Raw genomic sequence first — 20,579 nt, 5'->3', positions numbered from 1 at the left:
CTACCACATTCCAGGCAGACGCGTGCTAGGCACTGGGGAAGGAGGAATGAATAACACCAGACCTGCCCCACTGAATCTGCTGGGGGAGATGGTCAGGTCTGCAGGCAGTGGCCACACAGGGTGGCCTGTCTAGGCAAGGGACATAGGAGTGTCTGAAGGATGGTGAGGCCTCACCCAGGCAAGGTGGGGGACGAGTGTCCCTGGCAGAGGGAAAAGCATATGTGAGTCCAGAGAAATGTGGGGAGGGAGGGAGTTCAGGGGACTGAAGGAGGTTTAGCTTGGGGGAGTCAGAGTGAAGTCTCAGCAGACCCAAAGGTACCCTTGTGCCCTCTCTCCTAGGTCCTCTGCCCACTAGAAACAGCATGCACTGCCTTGCTGTTATACCGGTTGGTTGCATACTGGTTTGTTTTGTGTTTCATTTTCTCTGTATCCCAAACACCCAGCACCACAATGCCCAGCACAGGTGAGCCCTAAATGAACTCTCAGCATCGGCCGGAGGTAACGAATGTGGGTTCTGAGATCAGATCCCAGCATGACCCCTTTGTGACCACGTGATTGTGTACAAGTGTCTCTGGGCCTTGGTTTCCTTGTCTGTAAATTGGGGATAAGAGAGTCAGTTGCTACCTTAGGGCCTTCTGAGGATCTCTTGAGTTGATGTGTATGAAGCACCCAGCATGGTGTCTGGCCCCGGAAGCTGGCACTATTAATTCATCAAAACGAACGCAAGGCTCCAGGGGTTTCTAGCCTGAACAGCCACTCCCATCTGGCCTCCAACAGGACTGATGGTGCCCAACCTGCAGCTCCGTCCTGTGAGCTCACTGCTCCTCCGCATGACGAGATGATCGGCCTCCGACGGGATTGATCAGGGCCTGCCTGCAGCTCGTCCTGGCTGGGCTCACCGCTCCTCTGCATGACGCGCTCATTCTGTGACTATTTTTGCTTACGGGGTCCCTTGCCACAGTGGGATGTGGGCTGATGTGTTGGGCTTGACGCCTGGTTCTTCAGGCAGTGTCAGGGAGGTGCCGGCTGGCTCACAGCAGCACCATCTCCTCCGTGCCCTGTGTCCCAGAATGAGCTAAACCAACCTCACTCCAGCAACCCCTCTGATGGTGTCATGAGCTGGAGGCTGTAGAGGCGATAAGAGGCCCACGGCCGGGCCAGGCACCGAGCCGGACTCCCGACCCTGGACTCCAACGTTGGCTCCCAGAAGGGCTTTCACTCTGCCCCTCCCCCGACACGGGCAAGGCCCAGCTCTGGAAAAATCAAAGGCAGAGCGGAGCATGTGTGATGCAACCTGGGAGGCCCCGAGGGGGACCAGCCGGGCCAGCCTCGTTAGTGCTGACCTTGGCACCGAGCTGCTCCTGATGGATGGGGTTCGGGCCTGGCCAGGCCCCGGGGGAGTGGCGGCCCCATCCATTATGGGCCCATCAGCGCCTCCCTGAGCCCTCACTGCTTGGGATGCCACGAGTGTCAGGCCGCGAATAAATCTCTGTCCGGGCCACAGGAGAGCCAAAAGGGAAACAAGGCAAAGCATGAAAAATGTCTGTGTCCTGGCTCTGGCGACAAAGCCCCCACGAAGGAGGAAGGAGCAGCCGGAGTTTGCGGAGGGAGAAAGGGTGGATCGGGAGCAGCCAGGCTGGGGCCCCAGGCTGCTACCTCTCCCAGTTATGGCTCCCTGCCCATCCCCCACCTTTTTTTTTTTTTTTTTTTGAGACAAAGTTTTGCTCTGTTGCCCAGGCTGGTGTGTAGTGGTGCAATCTTGACTCACTGCAACCTCCACCTCCCGGGTTCAAGTGATTCTCATGCCTCAGCCTCCCTGTAGCTGGGATTACAGGCACCCGCCACCATGTCTGGCTAATTTTTGTATTTTTAGTATAGATGAGGTTTCACCATGCTGCGCAGGCTGGTCTCGAACTCCTGATCTCAAGTGATCCACTTGCCTTGACCTCCCAAAGTGCTGGGATTACAGGTGTGAGCCACCAAGCAAACCTAGCCCTCAGCCTGGGCCCCTTTTAACAAAACTTGGAGATCCAGGCCCATAGAAGCAGGCAGGCCTTGAGGAGGAGGGGACCCCTGTCAGACTCAGTTCAGGGGGCTCCCAAAGCCCTGGCAGAGGTAGCCTGGGCTGGGCAGCCAGCCAATGCGTCCACCTCCCAAAAGAACCTGTTCAGGCCGCTAAGGGCCAGGGTCCTGGTGTAAGCTGCCTGGACGGAGCCCCCACACCTCCACTCACCACCTGCAACCTCTTGCTGAGGGACAGAACCTCACCATGCCTTCCTTTTCTCATGGATAAATAGAGGTGATGGGCGCCCACCGCACAGGGCTGCAACGAGGATTCATCCAGTTGCTCTGTGGAAAGCCAGGCCCCAGTAGGTGCTCATCAGCGTTGGCCGTTGATGGCTGTAACTGCTGTTTGTAGCCACCATCTCGCTGCTGAGGGCTCGCCTCCGCACCAGGCCGCTGGCACCATGGTGGACGGAGCTCAGGATGAGAAATGGCTTCCTCGCCCAGGGCCTTGCTCTGCCTCCTGGAAGCATGCGGCCTGTGGATATGAACAGCCGCCCTGGAAGGAGACTCGGCTCAAATCCTGGTGCTGCCTCCAACTAGCCAGGAGACTTTGGGCAAGTGACTGTCTCTGAACCTCAGTTTCCCCATCTGTATAATAGGGCTGATAGTCTCTACTTGGTAGAGTTGTATTTAATGAGATGAGGTACAGGGCTCAGTGTTGCACACAGCAGTCACTCAGTGAGGGCCCAGAAAGTGTCAGCTATGAAGACTGCCGCCTTCCAACACACACTCTGGTCCTCATTTTGTCCTCTGAAGCCTCTGGGAGCAAAACCCCTCCATTGTCCTAATACCAGGGCTTCAGAGGGTTATGGACAGCTGCTGTGTCTCTGCTGCATCTTTTCACATCCAGCTAGGAGGACCTCAGCTCTTCTCCTGTTCTTTGTACACAGTGCACACCTTCCCCGCTCCCACCTGTCATCCTGATGGTTCCCTTCTAGACCATTTCCTGTTTATGAACCTTCCCTTGAATGTATGATGTCCTCCATTCTTGAGCTTGATACTACAAGTATGGCCTGAGCTGCAGAAAAGAGCAAGGAGGTCACCTCCTTTGTTCTGAACTTGCTACCTCTATTAACATGGCCGAGGAACACATTCATTCTTTGAGGCAGCCTCAGGGCACTGCAGACTCATAACATCAATGGGGGTGGGGAGCGGGGATCACAGTGGAGTCTATTAAGTGTCATATCTGGCTATACCGTCCCCTCTCTAGGTCTCAGATGGACTGTCTCTTTGCTTCTGATAACTGTCTCAAAGTCTTAAAGGGCTCCAGACCATATTCGAGTGCTCACTATGTGCTAGACATTGTGTTGGATGCTGACGATGCAATGATGGATGAAACCGACATTCTCCCTGCGCTCTGGGACCTGACATACAGCAGAGGAGTATTCACGACAGTCGCAGTCAGTGCCAGGGAGCAGATTATGCGGGGGACAGGAAAAACTTGGCTTTGCTGCGGGGCAATGTACGTTTCTGGCCCTCTCCGAGGCCCAGGAGTCTTTGCGAGATCCACATGCGCCCCCTTGTGGTCAGACCAGATTTCATCCAGCCGGGTTTCAGGACACCAATAAACGCCGCCGCGGTCTCGCCCTTCAGAAACTGCCTCGGATCTCTGGGATGGCTGCTGGGGAAGGGGCTTATTATTATTTTATAGGAGTTTGGGTGGGTGGCTTGGATTTTTTTGGCCATCGGATCCAGGAGAAACAAAATAACCCAGAGTGATTGATGGGCCCGTTGTAAATTTGTAAAATAAATCAGCTTGGCAGAGAGATTCAAAAAACCTGTCAGGCAGCAAACATTTTTTTAACAGCCTGTAAAATTTCCTGCATCCTTCACATTTGTCAGCGTCAGGCTGATGATGCATCTGATAGCAGGACCAGCAGCGGCTGCAGACAGAAGGCTGGGCCAGCAGCATTTCCCACTTATCTGATGTTTCTTATGTTTCTATGGTCCGAAGGCTTTCAGCACCAGGACTGGGGGTGTAGACCAGGCTAATTAGTGCTGATCTGAGGATGCTACTGAGGTTGCACGTGGCAACTGGCTTTATATTTGGACCCCAATGTGGCCATTTGTTCAGGCACTCATTCAGCAACTCCACGAGGGCCTCCTCTGCAAAGGTACTGTGGTCAGCACCAGAGATCCTGGGGTGAGAAAAGCAGGCCTGGCGCATCGAGCGTGGCGAAGGTTCTGGATGCCCTGACAAGAAGTTTGGGTTTATCAGGAAGTGGTTGCCGCTGAATGTGAAAGGGAAGGAAGTGACCCAGAAAGGGGAAGCTCAGCGGGCTCTTTGGATCTGTTCAGATTAAGTTCTAAAGCTTTAAGAAAAATCCAGACAGGATGGCCTTACACAGAATCCTGTCTCATCCCCCTTCTAGTGCTGGAAAAACATAAGCAGAGTCTCTGGCCGTGTCACCTCCACCCCTGTGTTTGTCAGGGAGGCAGATCAGACCCTTGGTCACTGTCATAGGCATTTAGGCTACACTAACCCTCCTCGCACTGCAGAGCAGCCAAATGACTTCACCTCTCAGACCCTCTGTCTCTTCTTCTGTAAAATGGGGATAGAAGCAATGCAACCTTGTACTCACTTAAGCTAACTTCGTACTCACTGAGCTATTCAGAGTTAGTTAACGAGGATGCTTCTGAGGACCTCAGCACAGTGTCTGACCTGTGGTAGTAATAATAACACATAGTTGCCATTGTTAGTGCAAAGCGGGGTCTTCCCACCTTCCATCTGGCCCATGTCAGACACTGATGCGCAAGGGGCTGTTTGCTGATTGACTGAGTGATGGATGTTCCTGCTAGCATCTGTGTCTTGAGTGTGGCACAGGCTCCCAAGCAGAGCAGTGGCAGAGCCCAGGGTGCCCAGGGTCCACCAGGAGCACCAGCTGCTGCCAGGCCCTCCCTGCTCCTCCCCTCCCCGCCATCCCTGACTCATCATAATCGACAATGCTGGGCCAATTAGGAGCAGTAACAATTAAGATGTGCCGAGGGCATGTGAACATTTGCAAACACTTATTAAAATGCATCAATAATTAAGCGTGTCTTTAATAGTTACATTTCTGGCCTCCAGACATATCTGTTTCTGGACCTCGGGTCGCAGCGTGCTTTGAGATCTGTGTGAGGGCCCTACACGCTGGTAATGAGAATTTAAAATTCTTCCCTGACTTGAATTCTGGGATTTGACAGTGAAACAGCAGTGAGAGAATACTGGGGCTCTTTCCGGCTGCCTGATCCTAGAGGTGTGGTCTTCAAAGCCAGCCGCCAGACTGGGTAGAAATCCAGGCTCTGCACTGTAATGCCTCGGGGACGGCCCTTGCCTCCCTTTCCTGGCCTGTGAAGCGTGCAGAATGATACCTGTCTCATAGGAAGGACGTAAGGGTTAACAATTATGTGTGCAAAATGCCTCCATGTTTAAGATCAATGCAGAGCAGCTTTTGTTACCGGTGGCTCATACTGTCATCAGAGGACAAAAAGAAGCCGCAGTTAGCTGAGGGATTGAGACCATCCGTCTACACCGGTGGTTCCAAACTCAGTGCCTACCTGGACTAGGCAGGTAACAAAAATGAGAGAAGCCAGTCTGGGTGAGGACTGGGATAAACGGTCCATGGATTCTGTCCAAAGGGACGCTGCCCCTCAGCCCCAGCCCCTAGGGCCGGGCAGAGCGCCGTTCCACTTGCCCAGGCTTCTGTTTTTTCAAGGGAAGTAGAAAATCCAGGTATTTATATGAAATCTCCCTACGTTTTTAAAAATGTGGCAACTCAACCTTTTTTTTTTCTTTAATCACTGCACCAGCCAAACTCCTCTGTGGGTTGATCGGGCCACAGCCCCCAGTCTGCCCCCATGCCTACACGACCCCTATTTTCCAGGTAACTCCTCAGGTCTCCACTTCCTGCGAGTCACAGAGGCTTTTGGATTGAAATGCACCCTTCCGATTTAGTGACAACCCGCAACAAATCGGTGTGGGTTGGGAACCAAATAGGATAACTGGGAAGGAAGTAATTGAATAATCGAAATTCGGCGTTGCATCCCATCTGGTATTAAGGCTGAATGCATAGATTCAGAGACATGTGGAGAAGAGGGGGTGCACCCCTCACCACAATTCATTTGCCCATTGCAAATCTAGACGTGGGTGGGGCTGGGGGGCTGGCTGTGGTCAGAATTGTAGCTCACAGGGTGGCAGGCACCACTCCTCTGCTCATTAGCATCCTAGCTTAGAGGGAGCTTTAGTGGATTCAGTCTGAGGTGGGACTTTATTTTTTTTTTTTTTAACACATCTGTAATTGTGAGTAAATAACGCTCATTTTGTTTTTGTTTTGTTTTATTTATTTATGGGACCAAACTTGCCCTAACCCCTCCTCTGTCGGGTGTAATCGGATTTGGTGTTTTAACATGCTTTTAAAGTAAAGAAATAAATACAGTTGAGGCTTGTAAAAGGTGATCATTGGAAAATGGGCCTTGGCCCCATAACTTTAAAGTAATAGCCCCATTAGGGAGCGGGGCGATGATTTTGTCACCATTCCTCTGCATTTATGCTGCAAGGTGGAGGCTTTCCACGCAAGTTGGGCATCTCAGTAAAAGCTTTTCCAGCAGCCATTTAACCTCCATTTACAAAGAAATAAAGCGAAATTGATGCTGATTTGGGCCTGCTTTGGGGGATATTTCTGCTCTATAAAAGCCCTTTTGCCTGCAATTTGCGGAGCTGCCCGTCACATCAGAAAGGGCTGCTGTTGATAAAGATAAAGCTTTATGGCCACGATATTTGCTGCTAACAGCAACCTAATGCAGCATTTTCATTTTTGTGCAATTAATGTTAATGTCTGCTACGAAAATTGTCATTAAATACCATTTTAAAATCCATTCAATTTGCATATGCAAAGCCCATTTACCATCACAGAAGATATAGCCAGCACTTCATCACGTCCTTTCCCTGGAATTGTGGCCACTCGGTTTTATAGCAATTTAAGATTCTGTATTGAGAGCTGGATGATAGTGCTTGTCCTTTCTGAGCCCAGCTGACTTCAGTAATGCCGTGGAAAACCCCAGCCCCGGGATGAGAAGCTGTGGGTGTTCCGGCTGCACGTCGGTTCCAAGGAAGTAGGACACAGAGTGAGGAGCACTGGATGGGGAGCCTGACAACTGGACTCCAGACCTGGCTCAGTTGACAAATCGCTGTGCAACTTTGGGAAGCTCTCTTCATCTCTCTGAACTTCCTTCTCTTTTCTCCTGTTTTAAATAAGGGCTTTGAACCAGGTGATCACCAGTGTCCTTTGTGTTCCAATCTTTTCTATTTTTCTTTTTCTTTTTTTTTTTGAGATGGAGTCTCACTCTGTCACCCAGGCTGCAGTGCAGTGGTGTGATCTTGGTTCGCTGCAACCTCCACCTCCCAGGTTCAAGCAATTCTCATGCCTCAGCTTCCTGTGTAACTGGGATTACAGATGGACGCCACCACGCCAGACTCTTTTTTGTATTTTTAGTAGAGACGAGATTTCACTATATTCGCCAGGCTGGTCTCGAACTCCTGACCTCAGATGATCCACCCGCCTCAGCCTCCCAAAGCGCTGGGATGACAAGCGTGAGCCACTGCACGCGGCTCTATTTTGAAATATAAACATACTAAAGGTTGAGAATCCAGGCCAAGCCCTGCCATGAAGAGGTTGCGTGAACTTGGGGAGGTCAATTAACCTCTGCCTGCCTCATTTGGACAGGAATCCTGCCCACCTCTGGTACAGGATTTTTATGACCATGAAAATAATTTGGCATGAAGGTTTAGAGCCAAGCTGAGGAGGCAACAACATAGCCTGAGAATCACAGAGTGCTGTGATGAGTATGTGTGTTACTAGTACAGCCCCCTGTCTACAGATGGGGAAACAGAAGCCCTGGGGGGGAATGTGACGTGGAGAGTTGGTGACAAAGCTGGAACTAGCATCCCAGGCCAACTCCCAGCCCAGGGCCCCTCTCCTGCCACCACACTGTGTTTGAGACACTTGGTCACCAGCATGGACTGATCTAGTAATCTAGTGCACAGCACGGACCAGGAACAGGGGCTCCTCTCTGCCCCAGGCAGCCTGTAAGAACAGGGCAAGGGAGGGCACATGTGTTGAGAGCTGAGAAGAGAAGTCGGGTCAGCAGCAAAAGTCACAGGAGATGCCTTGGGGGACCCACCTGGGGGACGATTTCAAAGGTACAGGGAGGATGATGTACAGGAGTTCATTAATCCAGCCCCGAAGTGACTTTCCAATGTGTCTCTAGTGTCACCTTCCTGGTTTCAGGGCTGGTGCATAGAAATGCATTTCTGGGGACAGACATGCCTGAGGCCATGTGAGGTGGGAAAACTTACCAAAGAGGCGATGCTGAGCTGAACTTTGAAGAATGCGTAGGTTTTCCCACCGACTCATTCCCCTCAGGGTTCTTTCCCATGAGTAGGATGCTGGGAAAAGCATACAAGGGCATACACAGCACGTGCTGTGGACAGCGGCGTGGCGGGTCCCCAGAAACTTAAAACGCAATTACCACCTGATCCCGCAATCCCACTACAGGGTCTACACCCAAAAGAACTGAAAGCAAGACTGGAACAGACACGGGTACATCCACCTCCACAACAGCATTATTCACAATAGCCAAAAGGTAGAGACAACTTAAACGTCCATCAGTGGATGAATGAGTCAACCAAACACAGTCCATACGCACAGGGAACATGACTCAGCCTTGAAAAGGAATGAGATTCGGAGGCACGCTATAACATGGATGAACCGTGGGGATATTACGATAAACGAAATAAGCCAGACAATAGCCACACATTGCATGATTCCATTCATATGAGATCTCTAGAGTAGTCAAATTCATAGGTACAGAAAGTAGAATGGTGGGTGCCGGGGGCTGGGGGGTGGTGTTTAATAGGGAAAGAGTTTCGGTTTGGAAGGATGAAAAAGTTCTTGAGATGGATGGTGGTGATGGTCACACAACGACGTGAATGTAATCACTCCCACTGAATTGTATACTTAAAAATGGTTCAGATGATAAATCTTATGTATGTTTTACCACAATAAAAAATTAGAAAAAATAAAGAAGGAACTACCACCCCAAAATATATATATATATATGATGGTACAGTCAGAGGAAGGCACCTAGTCCAGGAGAGGCAAGAGGGGAGACTGGAAAGACAAGCTAGGGATGGAATGTCAATGGCCTTGAATGAGGCCCGGCCTGGATGCTGCCACACAGATGGGCTAAGACATTGGCTCTGTCAGTCACAGGCCACTGAACCGGGCTCCAGATAGCAAGAAGGCCCACCACTGTCTGGGAGCAGCCGCTTCTATCTATTTCTATTTATTTGTTCAGTGCAATGCACAAATATTGGTCATTTTTGTACTAATGACCAGCTTGTGCCATGATGTGGAAAGGGCTGGGCAGTCCTGCTGCCTGCCTGGCATCCATTCCCCTCCTGGAACAGAACCCTGGTCTGTACGTCTTTTCCACCATCAGCCCATGTGGATTGCAGGGACTGATTTCACCCCTGACTCCAGGAAAGGGTGCATCATCAGACCAGGCCAGCCAAGCTTCCGATTCCCCTGGCAGACCAGGCCAGTCAGGCTTCAGATTCCCCTGGCCTCAGCCATTGACTCAGAGGCAGACATATGACCCAGACCTGGCATCTCAGCCCTGGCCACAGCGGTTGAGTAGAAGATAGTCATGTAACCGGGCACCGTGGGTCACACCCGTCATCCCAGCACTTTGGGAGGCCAAGGCGGGTGGATCACCTGAGGCCAGGAGTTCAAGACCAGCCTGGCCAACATGGTGAAACCCCATCTCTACTATAAATACAAAAATTAGCCAGGCGTGGTGGTGCGCACCTGTAGTCCCAGCTACTCGGGAGGCTGAGGCAGCAGAATCACTGGAACCTGGGAGGGAGACAGAGGTTGCAGTGAGCCGAGACTGTGCCACTGCACTCCAGCCTGGGGAACAGACAGAGATACTGTCTGAAAAAAAAAAAAAGATAGTCATGTAACCCCGAGCTGGCCCAAAGAGTCTTGAACTCAAGGTCACACCAATGCCCTTTGCACTGGGCTGTTAAGAGAAAACCAGACTAGAACTGCTGCTGGCCATTTGCAGGTGAGGAAGAAGCTTCTCAGAGAATGGAGCCAAAATCAGGAAGCACCGCCAAGAAACAGAGAGACCTGTTGCTGATGACGTTGCCTGACTGTCTAGATCCTGCTATGCCTGAAGTCATCCCTGCACTTTCCAATCACGTGAGCCATGAGTGAGTTTTGATTAAACGCAACTACGTTCTGCTTTTATAGAATGTCCTGTGTGCCAGGGTTGGGACATGGGTCACGTCTGGCTCATTTCATCTGTGTGTTCGCAAGATAACTCTGGAGTAACGTGGAAGGTGGCTTGGGAAGGGCCAATTCTGTTAGAAGAGAGAGCAGTTAGCTGGTTTCTGTAGGACAATCAGAAGAAGACGGGGCGTTGACTGGATGGGACACATGGCTCTTCTGCTGGTGTCCCCCCATCTCCCTCCATTTACTTGTGTGTGGTCTGTGGGCCCTCATTAGCACTAGGGAGCTGATCTAAGCACCAAGCCAGTCGTGCCTTTGTTGACAATGGTGAGGGTGTGGACCCACTGGGACGTGCATGCCGGTCATCTAACCTGTGGTGACAGTGGGGCCACCGGACAGTCATTTCTCAGGGGATGGAAGAATAGAATAGAACTGCTGCTTCTCAGGGGTGTGCCGGAACTTTCTGGGGTGCCAGATTTATTCTATATCTTTATCTTAGTGGTAGTTACTTGAGTGTGTCCATTTGTAAAATTGCGTTAAGCTGAACACGCCGTGATTTGTGCCTTTTACTGCCTCAACAAAAAATTTAAAAAATTTCATAGCTCTTGGATCTACAACTCACATTACATCATATCTTAACATGAACACTAGCTAACATTTACTGAGCGCCTTCTGTAGGCCAGGCCCTGTGCTCAGGTTTTTGTATGCGTTACATCACTGAAACCTCAGCATACGGCGAAACAGGTGCTGCTCTTATCTCCATTCTACAGATGCGGAAGCTGGGGCAAGGATCCCACCGCCAGTCATGGCCAGAGTCCAGGTTTGAGCCCAGGCTCCAGAGCCTCTCTCGTGGCTTCCTTAGGCTGGTGCTGTGCTTGGGTAACTTGGCAGGCTCTCCCCTCTCTTGCTGCATGAAGACAGAGGCAGGCCTTTTTTTTTTTTTTTTTTTTTTTTTTGAGACAGGGTCTCACTCTGTTGCCCAGGCTGGAGTGCAGTGGTGCAATCACGGGTCACTGCAGCCTCGACCTCCTGGGCTGAAGCAATCCTCCCACCTCAGCCCTCAAGTAACTGGTACTATAAGCACATGCCACAATGCCCAGCTAATTTTTAAAATTTTTTTGTAGAGATGGGGTTTTGCCACGTTGCCCAGCCTGGTCTCCAATTCCTGGACTCAAGCGATCCTCCCACATGGGCCTCCCAAAGTGCTAAGATTACAGAGATGAGTCACTGGGCCTGGCCCAGGGACAGGTCTCAATCACTGTTTGTTGATCAAAGGAAAGTGGGTGACCTGTGCACAGCCCTACAGGGTACCCACTGTAAGGCCAGGACCCAGCTCAGCAGGATTCAGGGTGTGGCTACAGAAGTCACACAAGAGACAGTCATTGGAGAGAGGAGAGTGGGGCTGGCAGGATGCTCCACGTCCCTGTCAGCCTCCGACCTTGTCCCTGATTCAGCTGGTACCCCCACCCCTCAAGGGATGAAGCCCTGGCTGCCAGCCACCTCACCGTGCCCGGATCCCAAATGTCATGTTTGGAGGGAGAGGGGGCGGCTCCTTCTTCAGGCGCCGGTCATCCTGGTCACTGATGCGGATGTCGTTGAGCTGACGGTAGAGCAAGTTCTCCTGGGCAGTCACCAGGCCGGCTTTCACCGCCCCACGGTTCATTGCGATGTAATTCCGGGTCAGCTCGTGGGGGCAGGTGGGCTGCTGCTTAAACACGTTCCAGCGTCCGATGGCTGATGGCAGGGAGAGACCCACGGGGCAGTGGTCAGCCTGGGAGTAAGCACCCTGAGGCAGCTGATCAAGAAGAAATAGGGGTACGCGCGTCCTCGGCCTTCCCATTTACCTGAGCCTGCTGGGTGACAACCCTACCTGCCCCCCAGAAAGCATGATGGCCCAAAAGGGTGGGATCGGGGCTCCCAGAGATCCCAGAGCATACCGAAGTCAAGCATCTTTCCTGGAGCTGGGCTGGCCTGGCCCTTGACTTCCTCTGGGCAGAGAGAGGGTTGGTCCCAGGCTCATTCTGTACTTGTAACCTGAGCAGCACAGTGCACACAGTCCCTGCCAGGGGGCGGGTGCCCATGCTAGTTCCCTGACACCGTACACCAGGGCCCTGCTTGGCCCTCCCCGTCTGGGCCACTTCCTGGGTTTTACCACTCAGTTGCCCAGGCTGGCCGGGTCCCTGGGTCTTTCTCCAGCACCCAACCAGCTGCCTAGCAGCGAGCTAGGTCAAGGGCTCTGTGAAGAGGGGTGAGCCTCCCGCCCATTTCTCTGCCCTCATGCTCCAAAGCTGCTTGCTCACCTTCAGGGACTCCTCCATCAAGCCCTCGGATGTAGAGTCCGTAATTAAAATTAATGCCGGGCAGACTGTAGCTTCTTTCCCGGGGCTTGCCGAGTTCAGCCTGTCGGGGGAAGGACAGAGAGCAGAGGTGAGGGGTGGAGTCTCAGACCAACCGTATTGTAATCCGGCGGCAGGGAGGCACCAGATGCCTGCGTTGCCCCAGGCCCTGACGCCTCCTTCAGGGTGGCACAGGAGTGGGTGGCAGAGCCCTCCCTGGGAGGAGCGCAGGCTGCGGCTGGCACAGGGTCACACGGCAGAAGCGGGTCCGCGTGTCTGTGCTGAAGGCAAATGAAGACATCGGAGATGGGAGGGCTCTCGGCACATCTGTATTGTCGGAGTGGGGAGGCATAGTCCCTGAGCTGGGCAGCTGTGTTTGGGGTGGAGCCTAGACCTGGCTGGCTCAAGCTGGAAATGAAAGACCCAGTTCGGGAGGCCTCATCTGGAGGCCCCGTCGAGGGAAGGAGACCTCTTCCCTACCTTCATTCCCACCTTCCTCACACCAGGGACCACTCAAACCATCATCACTGAGGAAGTCACTTCCTCGAATGCTCACCTGGGGAAGACACAGTGACAGGGCCACTGCCACCCATCTGCACCTGGCCAGCTGTCCTTACTCCCTGTGACTCTAGGGAACTCCTTGACGTCTCAGAGGTGGTTTGTACAAATGAAATTGCCCTGTCATCAACCACATTAGACGCCCCCCACCCACCACCCATTTATAGCTATAGAAACTGAGGCCTAGAGAGGCAGGGTCGATATCCCCGGTCCCCAAGGGCTGGGCAGGGCATCGCATGGAGGTGTGCCCGTCCTCCTGGCTGGCGCTCTTGATCATCCTGCCACATGGTCTCCCTTTAGCACAGCAGCTCCTCGAGGTCAGAGGCCCTGTCCTGCACAGTGCTGCAAACCCCATCGCACCTGCTGCATCAATGGGTACTTGCTGGGTTCTGACTGCATCCCAGGCACAATGTTTGGGGTTCCTTGGCCTTCCCTCATGCCGTCTGCACAGCCACCCAGTGAGGCAGTTCTCATTACCATCCCCGTTTCTCAGGGGGAAGCTGAGGCACAGACAGATCCGACAGGTTGCCTCAGGTCAAGCAGTAGGAAGTGGCAGAGCCGGCACTGGAACCCAGGCTGGCTGCCCCCAGCTCATGCTCAGATCCACAAGCCAAAGAAATGCCCACAGCCCCAGCTTCTTGTGGCTCCCTGGTGCCAGCAGGCCCCGGGGCCATTACTGAGAAGGGTAGGCTCAGCTGCTCCTCCCACAGGCCACAGGCCACAGGCTGTGGACTCAAAGTCACAGGGTGTTACATTTCCTGGGATCTCTCCACTCTGGCCACACCAAAGACTGTCCAGAGGGTCTGGTAGGCTCTGGCCTCACTGTCTCCTGCCATCTCGTCTATATCCCCATCTCTCCAGCTCCCACAGGTTGGGTGCTGAGAGGTAGAGAGATGGTCAAGGACCACCCAGCGTGGCTCGTCACTGCCTCTAGAATAAACCCCTCCTTCAGCTGGCAGTCCAGGTCCTGCACCCTCCAACCCCACCCAGCCCTGTGGCTTTGCCTCCCAGGCTCCCCTATGGCCCCACTGTTGAGACAGACGAACCCACTCCCCCCTTGTCTGAAGGACCACAGGCATCCAGCCGCCTCCATTGCTCTTTCCTCAAGGCCCACCCTTACTGGTCCTTATTCTTCAAGCCCTGTCTCTGCCAGAAGCTCTTGGGACCCCTGGGTTCACCATGGCTCACCCTCGTCTGAATGCCAGTGACTCTGACTATCTATTCTGTTCATTTGGGGCTTAGAACTTGCCACCTTCTCAGTTTCCATGAATGCACATGCAGACCCCCCTGCCTGGATTACACACTCCTATCCAGCCAGAGCCATGGCTCCTATTACCTTCTTTTTCCTGTTGACACAGAGCAGGTGCACAATAAATGCCTGATATTAAAAGCCACTTCCTCTGGGAAGCCTTCCCAGATTGGCATCAGTCCTAGACAAGCCTCCTTATTATATGGTGGCACCACAGCGGCCTCAGCCTACCTTCACGGCACTTACAAAATGACAGGGTAGTACCCGTGGTAGTGTGGGTGGAGTTGACAACATCATGCTGAGAAGCCAGACACAGAGCACTGCCGCGTCCTGCATGATTCCATCTACATGAAATGTCCAGAACAGGCAAATCCAGAGACAAAAAGTAGCTTCGTGGTTGCCAGGGCCGGTGACAGGTCGGGGGAAGGGATGGAATGATTGTAGCTGTGATGGCTAAGGGGCGTTCTTTGGGGAGTGATGAAAATGTTTTAAAATTGATTGCGGTGATGGTGTCACAACTCTGTGAATATATTAAAAGCCATTGAATTCTACATTTTAAATGGGTGAATTGTAGGGAATGTGAATTACATCTCAAATAAAATTACAAAGTACTGTACTTAAGTCATTCATTGCATAATGATCAGTTTAATGTCTGTCTTCCCTCATGAGCCTGTGAGCCCCACAAGGAAAGGGATCCAATCTTTATTTTTTAAGGTTATTTTTTAAAAACAGACTTGATATTTTACAGCAGTTTTAGGTTCACAACAGAAGTGAGCAGAAGGTACGGAGATTTTTTGTATACCCCGTGAATCTTTATTCTCACTCTTCTTCTCCCAGGCCTCAGTGTAGAATAGATGCTAATAAATAGGGGTTGAATAAATGAGTGGGTAAAACACTATGTCTTCGTCAGCTCAGGCTGCCATAGCAAATTATCATTGACTGGGTGGCTTCAACAATAGACATTTATTTATCAAAGTCCTGGAGGCTGGGAAGTCCAAGATCTAGAAACCAATAGACCCAATGTCTTGGTGAGGGCTCTCTTCTTGGTTTGCAGATGGCCGCCTTCTTGTTATATCTTCACGTGGCAGAGAGCAGAAAGAGAGAGTTAGCTTTCTTCTTCTTCATTTAAGGGCACAAATTCCATCATGAGGGCTCTGCTTTCATGACCTAATCATCTCCTAAAAGACCCACCTGCTAATGCCATCTCATCTAAAGTTAGGTTTTGAATTTTAGGGGTACACAGACGTGCAGTTCATCCAGCCTACTTTGAGACCATCGGCTCTTTTCTACACAACAGTTGATCATTTCTCTCCCTCTTCTTTTCCATCTCAAATCCCAGACCCCAGTGTCCCTCAGGAGTGATGGAGCTCTGAGTTTCAGGTGGGTGCATGGGGACTCTGCAGGGTGGCTTGTTTTGAATTCCTTCCATACTATGCTCTCTGAGTTGCAGACAAAGCTCTGGCCTCTCATTTGTTTATGAAAATGATCCGGCCTCTCCAGTGACTGCCGGGGAAGTTAATTAAAATGTGACTTCTCTGGGAGAGACCCCACCTCCCTCAGGGCAGGTGCAGGTGGGCAGAGTTCCAACTGGCAGGGGAATGACAGACAGACTCAGGAGCTGGCTGCCACCCTCAGGCGGGGGGCAAGGGAGCAGGCATGTGCCTCAATCTCTGCTTTTTACTGTGGTTGCCTGGGAATCAATAATTGCTGAAACGTGGAAGCTTTAAACTACAAAGAAAAAAAAATCCCAATGGGAGGTTTGCTCATACTTTCATTCCACATATATTTATTTTGTACCCACTCAGCGCTAAGCCCTCTGTGCTGGGAGTTCTAGGGTGAACAGATCAGACACACAGCCCTGCTCTTATGAAATTCACTGTCTTGCAAAAAGTACAGTTAAGCAATGGCAGTCATGTGCACCAGGGTATTTGATGTGGGAAACACAGAGTGCCCCTGGTTCTAAAAGTCTGTGAGTTTAAAGAGTGAGAGAAGACATCTGCAATATACATATCTAACAAAGGAGTCTTATCCATCATATATAAAGAGTTACTACAAATCAATAAGAAAAAGGCAGATAATCCTATAGGAAAAAATGAGCAAAATACTTGCATAGGAACTTCTTTAAGAGGATGTCCCAATGGCCAAGACCCATATGTCGAAATGTCAACCTCTGGGAAATGCAAAGAAAAAAATTCAGTGTTATTGGTAAAGATGTGGGGCAACTGGAATACCCATGCACTTGGTGAAAGTGCAAACTGCTACAACCACTGTGGAAAGCTGTTTGGCAGTATCTCTTAAAGCTAAATATATGCCTGCCCCATAACCCAACAATTCCATCCTGGTCATCCAGCAGAAATGAATGTGGACATCCACCCAAGAACATGTCTACGAATGCACATAGCAGCTCAATTCATGATAGTCAACTGCTAGAAACAACCCAAGTGGCCATGATAGGTGGATAAAAAATTCATGACATATTCATAACACAGAATACCCTATAGTAGTGGTCCTCAATCAGGGTGATAACGTGCCCTTGAGGACATCTGGCCATGTCTGGACACATTTTTGGTCATCATGGCTTGGGAAGGGGGCACTATCCTCCATCTAGTGGGTGAAGGCCAGGAATGCTGCCAGGCATCCTGCAATGCACCAGACAACCTCACTACATCAAGGAGCTGTCTGTCCCTTGATGCCAACAATGCCCACAGAGATTAAGAAACTCGGAATGAGCTGGGTGCGGTGGCTCACGCCTGTAATCCCAGCCCTTTGGGAAGCCAAGACAAGCAGATAATTTGAGTCCAGGAGTTTGAGACCAACCTGGGCAATATGACAAAACCCTATCTCTACAAAAAATGTAAAAATTAGCCGGGTGTGGTGGCGTGTGCCTGTGGTTCCAGCTACTTAGGAGGCTGAGGTGGGAGAACCACTTGAACCCAGGAGGTGGAGGCTGCAGTGAGCCGTGATTGAACCACTGTACTCCAGTCCGGGTGACAGAGTGAAAGCCTGTCAAAAAAAAGGAAGAAAGAAAGAGAGACAGAGAGAGAGAGAAAGGGAGGGAGGGAGGGAGGAAAGAAGGAAGGAAGGAAGGAAGGAAGGAAGGAAGGAAGGAAGGAAGGAAGGAAGGAAGGAAGGAGAGAGGGAGTGAGGGAGGGAGGGAAGGAGGAAGGAAGGAAGGAAAAGGAAAGGAGAAAGGAAAGGAAAGAAGGAAGGAAGGAAGGAAAGAAGGAAGGAAGGAAGGGAAAAAGAAAGAAAAAGAAAGGAGGGAAGGAAGGAAGGAAGGAAGGAGAAGAAAAGAAATAAACTCTGAAAATGAAAGAACATTACTGTGGGCCACCACATATGTGGTCCTCACACAAAGTGTGGCGTGAAGGAAGCCAGACACACAGAGGTGTGCTGCTCCACGCAGATGCAGCCAGACACCAGCAGAACTCATCTCTGGGTTTAGAAGTCAGGAGTGCAGGACCCCTGGGTTGGGGCAGTGACTGAAGATAGCACCGGGGGCTTTAGGGGTCATGACGTTGTTGACCCGATGTGTGCCCTTCACACTGTACCCGCCGCCTGCTGCCCTCCCCCAGGAGCCATTCATCCATGACTGTGTCTGCCAGCCCTTTCCCCCAACTCCCTGCTGATGGAGCAATGTGCTCTCTGTCCACACCGGAGACCCAGCTTCACATGAGAACTGCATGAACACAGGCACCAGATAAACCACAGCAACAACACAACAACTTTTTGTTTTCCCAAAGGGATTCTCTGGTCTATATTTCTTAGACTAGAGAGTCTCATCCTCCAGAAATGCCCATGGCAGTGTTTTTCTCATCTCCCAGGACTTTCCAGACCGTAGCATCGCCTGGAAGGATGAAGCGGAACTTCCCAGGAACTCAGCCGAGAAGCAGATTTGGACACTCAGAGAAGCCCTATCAACCTCTCAGTCTTCTGCCCTGGCGCCTGGACTTCCTTCCCTCTTGGGCAGGCTACACTACACCGCAGTGTCAGAGAGGGTCATGGGTAGGAAACCCCAGGGGTCCCTGGGCCTCACTTCGGCGCAGCTGGAGGCCACCAACGGGGCTTTGTGAGGACTCCTGCATGCAAAGCGCAATAAAGCAAAGCACAATCAAATGAGCATGGCTGTGTCCGCCCAGGCTGGAGCCGTGGGAGTCCTCTGCAACCCTCCCCTCTATTCCTGGCCCCAGATACCTCCATGGCCTGAGATCCCACTGTCCACAATCCAGCCCTTTAGGTGCAAGTACAGTGTGTCTCAGAGTCCCTTCGTTCGCGTGCAAATGCCCTAGACAAGCAGCACATCCACCCATTACCAGCTCATCTGCCCCACAAGACAGGCTAACTGGACACCCACCTGGCCATGTGCTCATCAAACATCTATAATCCTGGCATCTGTGTGCCCGGCTCCCCTATTACTGCCAATTCATAAAACAATCCTGCAACGTGGTATAACCACCATGTCAATTTCACAGGTATGGAAAAGAAGGCACGGACAGCTGGAGGGCCCTGATTGCTCAAAGCCGTACAGCTGAGTGGCCAAGGTGGGTATGAGCCCACCTCTGACTCCACAGTCTTTGCTGCCTCCTACTTCATGAGCCGGCATTTAGCAGAGATGGCCTGGGCTTGATTGTCTTTTCATGTGCACAGACCTCATCTCTACAGGTGGGGTTTGGCTCATATGGAACAGATGAGTCTTGACTTCCTGGCCTTCTCTGCCCCACACAATGGTGCACAGCACAGTGCCTTACACACAGGAGAACCCCAGGTAAAGTCTGCTGTTTTTGTTCTCATCGTTTTGTTTTTTTGTTTTGTGGGGGGTTCTTTTTTGAGACGGGGTCTTGCTCCATTGCCTAGGCCTGGAGTACAGGGGCACAATCACAGCTTGCTACAGCCTCGACATTCCAGGCTCAAGTGATCCTCCCACCTCAGCCTCCAGAGTATCTAGAACTACAGGCCCACATCACCACTCTCAGATAATGTTTAAATTATTTGTAGAGATGGGGTCTCACTATGTTGCCCAGGTGGGTCTCGAACTCCTGGCCTCAAGCAATCCTCCTGCCTTGGCCTCCCAAAGTGCTGAGATTATGGGAGTGAGCCACCATGCCTGGCAAAAGTCCACTGTTCAATATATAGACTGAGGTTCATGGGAAGAGCTATCCCTTCAGAAAACTTAACAGTAGGTCCTCACTCAACATCATCAATATGTTTTTGGAAATTGCAACTTTAAGCAAAACAACGTATAAAAAACCCAATTTTAACGTAGGCTAATAGATAACAAGAATTAAGTTCCTATGGCACAATCTGGTCACAAAAACATCACCAAACTCAATAACCACCAAAATACTTCTAATATGGAATATTGATGTAAGTGTGAGCTACCCATACATTCAAGAAAGATTAATAAAAACAAATAAGATCATTATTTACCCAGTTTGGGGGGAATCCATGAGTGACAGCAGTCAGAGTGGTAATGGGTTAAATCAAGGAATAAATGTTTGCAAAGTCAAAATTGCCAGGAGCCCCTCCTACGACCGTGCAGTAAAAAACAAACATCATCAATCCGAAGGGCTTGCTACGTTTTGTCCACAGTCGTGCATATGTATGATGATCATATACAGAACTTTACAGATTTTGAGACGGAGTTTCGCTCTTGTTGCCCAGGTTGGAGTGCAATGGCACAATCTTGGCTCACTGCAACCTCCGCCTCCTGGGTTCAAGTGATTCTCTTGCCTCAGCCTCCTGAGTAGCTGGGAATACAGGCGTGCACCACCACACCCAGCTAACTTTGTATTTTTGGTAGAGACGGGGTTTCTCCATGTTGGTCAGCCTGGTTTGGAATTCCTGACCTCAAGTGATCTGCCCGCCTTGACCTCCCAAAATGCTGGGATTACAGGAGTGAGCCACCATGCCCAGCCACAGATTTTTGTTTTTAATACTTTGTACTCCTTCGTTCATTCGTGTTTCCGATCCACTTATTTCGGTTCAGAGTTGCGAGTGGTCTCAGCAGCTCAGGACACCTGGCAGGCACCGACCCTGGACAGGGCGCCATCCCATCGCAGGGCGCACCCACACACACCCATGCCCACTCATACTGGG

General features: G+C 51.2%; 2 protein-coding genes across 4 annotated transcripts in view; one reads left to right on the top strand and one right to left on the bottom strand.

Moving 5' to 3' along the window:
* Positions 1-18,617, top strand: part of LOC105464063 (DEAD-box helicase 31) — a 179,964-nt gene extending 161,347 nt beyond the window's left edge. For all 3 annotated transcript variants that reach the window (XM_071078508.1, XM_071078506.1, XM_071078504.1), the window contains one exon: positions 18,308-18,617. In XM_071078508.1, the coding sequence (XP_070934609.1) occupies positions 18,308-18,602 (295 nt within the window). In that variant the 3' untranslated portion in view covers positions 18,603-18,617. The remainder of the gene's footprint in view (positions 1-18,307) is intronic.
* Positions 1-20,579, bottom strand: part of LOC105464065 (cilia and flagella associated protein 77) — a 170,857-nt gene that overhangs the window by 62,442 nt on the left and 87,836 nt on the right. The window contains exons 2-3 of the mRNA XM_011711726.2: positions 12,641-12,740; positions 11,846-12,074 (exon numbers count right to left, since the gene is read on the bottom strand). Coding sequence (XP_011710028.1) covers positions 11,846-12,074; positions 12,641-12,740 — 329 coding nt within the window. The remainder of the gene's footprint in view (positions 1-11,845; positions 12,075-12,640; positions 12,741-20,579) is intronic.

Source organism: Macaca nemestrina, chromosome 14 (genome assembly GCF_043159975.1).
Source record: "Macaca nemestrina isolate mMacNem1 chromosome 14, mMacNem.hap1, whole genome shotgun sequence".
NCBI classification, from domain to species: Eukaryota; Metazoa; Chordata; class Mammalia; order Primates; family Cercopithecidae; genus Macaca; species Macaca nemestrina.
This window is presented reverse-complemented; position numbering and strand designations above follow the sequence as displayed.